Genomic DNA, 6,414 nt, shown 5'->3' on the forward strand with positions numbered 1-6,414 from the left:
ACTGCCCTATCCCATCTGGACAAGAGGAATACCTATGTAAGAATGCTGTTCATCAATTACAGCTCAGCATTCAACACCATAGTACCCTCCAAACTCATCATTAAGCTTGAGACCCTGGGTCTCGACCCCGCCCTGTGCAACTGGGTCATGGACTTCCTTACGGGCCGACCCCAGGTGGTGAAGGTAGGAAACATCTCCACTCCGCTGATCCTCAACACTGGGGCCCCACAAGAGTGCGTTCTCAGACCTCTCCTGTACTCCCTGTTCACCCACGACTGCGTGGCCACGCACGCCTCCAACTCAATCATCAAGTTTGCAGAGGACACAACAGTGGTAGGCTTGATTACCAACAACGACGAGATGGCCTACAGGGAGGAGGTGAGGGCCCTCGAAGTGTGGTGTCAGGAAAACAACCTCTCACTCAACATTAACAAAACAAAGGAGATGATCGTGGACTTCAGGAAACAGCAAAGGGAGCACCTCCCTATCCACATCGAAGGGACAGGAGTGGAGAAGGTGGAAAGTTCCTCGGTGTACATATCACCGATAAACTGAAATGGTCCACGCAACAGCGCCTCTTCAACCTCAGGAGGCTGAAAAAATGTGGCTTGTCACCAAAAACCCTCACTAACGTTTACAGGTGCACAATTGAGAGCATCCTGTCGGGCTGTATCACCGCCTGGTACAGCAAACTACCGGCAAACTGCCTGCCCTCCAGGACACCTACACCACCTGATGTCACAGGAAGACAAAAAAGATCATCAACCACCCGAGCCACTGCCTGTTCACCCCACTTCCATCCAGAAGGCGAGGTCAGTACAGGTGCATCAGAGCTGGGACAGAGAGATTGAGAAACAGCTTCTATCTCAAGGCCATCAGATTGTTAACCTCTTTGGGCTAGGGGGCAGTATTTTGACATCTGGATGACAAGCGTGCCCAAAGTAAACTGCCTGTTACTCTGGCCCAGAAGCTAGGATATGCATATAATGATTAGGATTGGATAGAAAACACTCTAAAGTTTCTAAACTGTTTAAATCATGTCTGTAAGTATAACAGAATTGATATGGCAGGCAAAAACCCGAGGACAAACCATCCAGAAGAAGAATAAAAACATTCAGCCCACCATTGATTCCTGTGGCTGTCATTTTTAATATGAAGGGAATACCTCCCAGATTGCAGTTCCTAGGGCTTCCACTAGATGTCAACAGTCTTTAGGAAGAGTTTCAGGCTTATTTTTTGAAAAATTAGCTAGAATTTGTAGTTTTTCTAAGTGGATCCCATTTTAGTGTTTGTTACGCGTTCTGGTGACTGTGCATACTTGTTGTTTATCTCCGGTAATGACAATAACGATTCTCCGTCTTAAATTATTTACGTATTAGGGTACCTGAGGTTTGATTATAAGCGTTGTTTGACTTGTTTGGATAAGTTTATTGGTAACGTTTGGGATTCATTTTGTATGCATTTTGAAGGAGGGAAACCGGTGGATTATTGAATGAAGCGCGCCAGCTAAACTGAGTTTTTATGGATATAAAGAAGTACTTTATCGAAAACGACCATTTGTGATGTAGCTGGGACCTTTTGGAGTGCCAACAGAAGAAGATCTTCAAAGGTAAGTGATTTATTTTATCGCTATTTCTGACTTTCTTGGCGCATCTGCCTGGTTGTAAAATGTTTTTAATGCTTTTGTGTGCTGGGCGCTGTCCTCAGATAATCGCATGCTGTGCTTTTTGCCGTAAAGCCTTTTTGAAATCTGACACAGCGGCTGGATTAACAAGAAGTTAAGCTTTTAAACGATGTAAGACACTTATATTTTCATGAATGTTAAGTATAACTATTTCTGTCATTTGAATTTCGCGCTCTGCAATTTCACCGGAAAGTTGTCGAGATGGGATGCTAGCGTCCAAATGATCCGCAAAAAGTTAAACAGCCATCACTAGCACAGAGAGGTTGCAGACTTGATATCACTACAGACTTGAAATCATTGGCCACTTTAATAATGCCACCTTAAGAATGTTTACATATCTCTTTACATATCTCACCTTACTCATCTCATATGTATATACTGTATACCTTGTCCTTCACTATCTATTCTATACTATCTATTGCCTCTCAGCCGCTCTGTCACTGCTCATCCATATATTTTAAATGTATATATTCTCATCCCATTCCTTTACCAGATTGTGTGTATTAGGTTTTGTTGTGGAATTTGTTAGATATTACCTGTTAGATACTGCTACACTGTCGGATCTAGAAACACAAGCATTTCACTACACTCGCAATAACATCTGCTAACCATGTGTACGTGACCAATACAATTTGATTTGATTTTGCACCTTTCTCTCTCTCCCTTTTACTCTCTCTCTTTATGTCTCCCTCTCTCTCTCTCTCCCTCTCTCTCTCTCTCTCCCTCTCTCTCTCTCTCTCTCCCTTTTACTCTCTTTCTTTATGTCTCTCTCTCTCTATCTCCCTCTTTCCCTCCCTCTCTCTCTCTCTCCCTCTCTCTCTCTCCCTTTTACTCTCTTTCTTTGTCTCTCTCTCTATCTACCTCTTTCCCTCCCTCTCTCTCTATCTCCCTCTATCTCCCTCTTTCCCTCCCTCTTTCTCTCCCTCCCTCTTTCCCTCTCTCTCTCTCCCTCTTTCCCTCCCTCCCTCCCTCTCTCCCTCTCTCTCTCCCTCTTTCCCTCCCTCCCTCCCTCCCTCTTTCCCTCCCTCCCTCTTTCCCTCCCTCTCTCTCTCTCCCTCTTTCCCTCCCTCTCTCTCTATCTCCCTCTTTCCCTCCCTCCCTCTTTCCCTCCCTCCCTCCCTCTTTCCCTCCCTCTCTCGCTCTCTCCCTCTCTCTCTCCCTTTTACTCTCTTTCTTTATGTCTCTCTCTCTATCTCCGTCTTTCCCTCCCTCTCTCTTTCCCTCCCTCTTTCCCTCCCTCCCTCTTTCCCTCTCTCTCTCTCTCTCCCTCTTTCCCTCCCTCCCTCTTTCCCTCCCTCCCTCTTTCCCTTCCTCTCTCTCTCTCTCCCTCTTTCCCTCCCTCTCTCTCTATCTCCCTTTTTCCCTCCCTCCCTCTTTCCCTCCCTCCCTCTTTCCCTCCCTCTCTCTCTCTCTCCCTCTTTCCCTCCGTCTCTCTCTATCTCCCTCTTTCCCTCCCTTTTACTCTCTTTCTTTATGTCTCTCTCTCTCCCTCTTTCCCTCTCGCTCTCTCTCCCTCCCTCTTTCCCTCCCTCTCTCTCCCTCCCTCTTTCCCTCCCTCTCTCTCTCTCTCTCTCTCTCCCTCTCTCTCTCTCTCTCTCTCCCTCTTTCCCTCCCTCTCTCTCTCTCTCCAGACACATTTGCCAGTAAGGTAGCGGCGGTGCAGGACACATATGCAGATGCCTCCATCGGTAACGTGACGGGCAGCAATGCGATCAACGTGTTCCTGGGCATCGGGGTGGCGTGGTCGATAGCCGCCATCTACTGGCACATGCAGGGCAAGCAGTTTGTGGTGGAGGCCGGCTCCCTGGCCTTCTCCGTCACCCTCTACACCATCTTCGCCTTCCTTGGGGTCTCCGTGCTGCTATACCGCCGCCGGGCCCACATCGGGGGGGAGCTGGGCGGGCCGCGCGGACACAGACTGGCCACCTCAGCCTTCTTCTTCAGTCTCTGGTTCCTCTACATCCTCTTCTCCAGCATGGAGGCCTACTGTCATATAGAGGGCTTCTAGAACCTCCCGGAACACTTCTGTAACACTTCTAGAATAGTTCTGAGACACTTCTAGAATAGTTCTGGGACACTTCTAGAATAGTTCTGGGACACTTCTAGAATAGTTCTGGGACACTTCTAGAGCATCCTTACAGGAGGTTCAAAGTATAACTTAATGGAGAGTAAAAGTAGGATTCTCAGTGTGGAATGATGTAATGATGGAAATATATTTTGTTGGTATGAAGGGATGAGAGGAGGAGAACAATATGAGGTAAAGGGGAGTTGGTGGTGGCCCCCTCTCCTCCGCCGCCCCACCCTCCCTCAACTGTTGAGATGTCTGTTAAGGCAGGGAGAGCCGGTCCACATGGGAGAGCTTACAGCTGGGGTTGGGGTACCTCCATACCCGGAGTAAGAACACCAGAGGGTGTCTGGTCTGGTCTGGTCTGATCTCATCTGGTCTGGTCTGGTCTGGTCTGGTCTCATCTGGTCTGGTCTGTATTCCACTAGAAGAGACACCTAGCCGGTGAGATCTGAGCTATCAGAAGACGTCTATATTTTTCTCAACACCTTGATGAGAACAACTTTTTCTAAACTAAGTATTTTGGGGGATAAAACCAAAACAATTTTGTTTGTTTTTTTACAACAAAAAAAGAGGAAATCAAAGATACTATTTTCAGATCTTACATTATGGAGAACAAAACATGGTTTATCACTATTGGAAAATATATTGTTGATGATGAGTGACAATTGAATGGACTCATAGTATTTATTAGTATTTTATTTGCTTAGTTTCTTATTAAAAGGAACGAACGCAGCAGCAGAGGAACAACAGAGAACAAGATCAACTATCAAACTAAAGACAGGAGGAGGAGGAGGAGGTGGAGGAGGAGGAAGAAGAAGAGGAGGAGGAGGAAGAGGAGGAGGAGGAGGTGGAGGAGGTGGAGGAGGAGGTGGAGGAGGAGGAAGAGGAGGAGGTAGAGGAAGAGGAGGAGGAGGTGAGGAAGACATAGAAGGATGACATTATCAAAGTGCCCTGAACATTACTTCAGTACATCTGTCTATATATAGCATATTTCCATATATTCTGTATATTTTGACTATTTATTTCAATGTAGTCACATTCAGCTCCAACTACTGTGGCTTGGTATGGGGGGGGGGGGGGGGGGGGGAATGGCACCCTATTCACTATATAGTGCACTACTTTTGACCAGGGCCGATACGGTTCTGCACTATATAGGGAATAGGGTGCTATTTTAGATGTGCCCCAATGTCTTCTTCATGTTTTCTAAAATATCTATTATATCTCCCTAAAACATTTAAGAAATGGCATTGTTATTTTATTTGTTATTTTATTTGATATTAATATGAATAATATCTTGCTCTTACAAAGTTTTCAAAAACCCCCCCCAAAAAAATTTTTTGTTTCTGCAGAGAACTGTAACAGATTGATAATTTACAGGTATTTTTCTACTGGTCTGCCATGATGCACTTTGCTAATATACATCTATTTATTGAGACTTCTGCTGTTAAACATCTATTTATTGAGACTTCTTCTGTAAAAAAAAAAAAATTATTGCTACAAAATGCCAATATTGAACTGTAAGACTAGAAACACCTGTCATTCTCTGTAGCTCACTACCTGCATGGTCTGAGAGGGTTGAGATGAGATGGCCTGACTCGTGTCTCATTGACAAGCTTTTCATTCCATTCATGTGATACTTAATCAGAGTAAATATACGTTATCGTTTGTCACATATTCAAAGGGATATATGCGTTAAATAGAGCCGGTACAGGAAGCCGGTACAGGAATGTGTTTGGGTGTAATCATGTATTGAAGGCTGTTATGTTTAGTGTGCCTGGTAACTCACAATCTACAGTAGGTTACATCCCACTGGCTCAGAGAGAGAGAGAGAGCTGAGAGAGAGAGAGAGAGAGAGAGAGAGAGAGAGAGAGAGAGAGAGAGAGAGAGAGAGAGAGAGAGAGCTGAGACAGAGAGAGCTGAAAGAGAGAGAGAGAACTGAGAGAGAGAGACAGAGAGAGCTGAGACAGAGAGAGCAGAGACATAGAGAGAGCAGAGAGCTGAGAGAGAGAGGGAGCAGAGAGAGAGAGAGAGCTGAGAGAGAGCAGAGAGAGATAACTGAGACAGAGAGAGAGCAGAGAGAGAGAGAGAGAGAGAGAGAGCAGACAGAGAGAGAGCAGAGAGAGAGAGCTAAGAGAGAGAGCAGAGAGAGATAGCTGAGACAGAGAGAGAGCAGACAGAGAGAGAGAGAGATAGCTGAGAGAGAGAGCAGAGACAGAGAGAGAGCAGAGAGAGATAGCTGAGACAGAGAGAGAGCAGAGAGAGAGAGAGCAGACAGAGAGAGAGGGAGCAGAGAGAGATAGCTGAGATAGAGAGAGAGCAGACAGAGAAAGAGCAGAGAGAGAGAGCAGAGAGAGCTGTATGGGGCACTGGAGATGTGTATAGTAGGTTGTACTGTAACACAGCTGGTGATTTGGTTTTATGACATTAAAAACTCATGTATACTGATTTCAAGCTCTCAACAATCAGATGTTGTTTTCTTAACATATCTATAGATCTATAAATATACCATATTTACTGTAGTCTATTATATAAGTCAGTCATTATTGGTCATTTTAAATCTGTGTAGAGAACCAAAAGAGCATAGAGGTACAACTACAATACCAGAGGTGTATTCACTACAAACCAAAGAAACTGGGAGGGACCTACCTGAATTTGTCCAATA

At 45.3% G+C, this 6,414-nt stretch overlaps 1 protein-coding gene across 3 annotated transcripts in view; it reads left to right on the plus strand.

Moving 5' to 3' along the window:
* Positions 1–4,530, plus strand: part of slc8a3 (solute carrier family 8 member 3) — a 269,298-nt gene extending 264,768 nt beyond the window's left edge. For all 3 annotated transcript variants that reach the window (XM_071366854.1, XM_071366857.1, XM_071366855.1), the window contains exon 8: positions 3,316–4,530. In XM_071366854.1, coding sequence (XP_071222955.1) covers positions 3,316–3,692 — 377 coding nt within the window. In that variant the 3' untranslated portion in view covers positions 3,693–4,530. The remainder of the gene's footprint in view (positions 1–3,315) is intronic.
* Positions 4,531–6,414: the final 1,884 nt, after the last annotated feature.

The sequence above is a fragment of the Salvelinus alpinus genome, chromosome 25 (assembly GCF_045679555.1).
Source record: "Salvelinus alpinus chromosome 25, SLU_Salpinus.1, whole genome shotgun sequence".
In the NCBI taxonomy this organism is placed as follows: domain Eukaryota; kingdom Metazoa; phylum Chordata; class Actinopteri; order Salmoniformes; family Salmonidae; genus Salvelinus; species Salvelinus alpinus.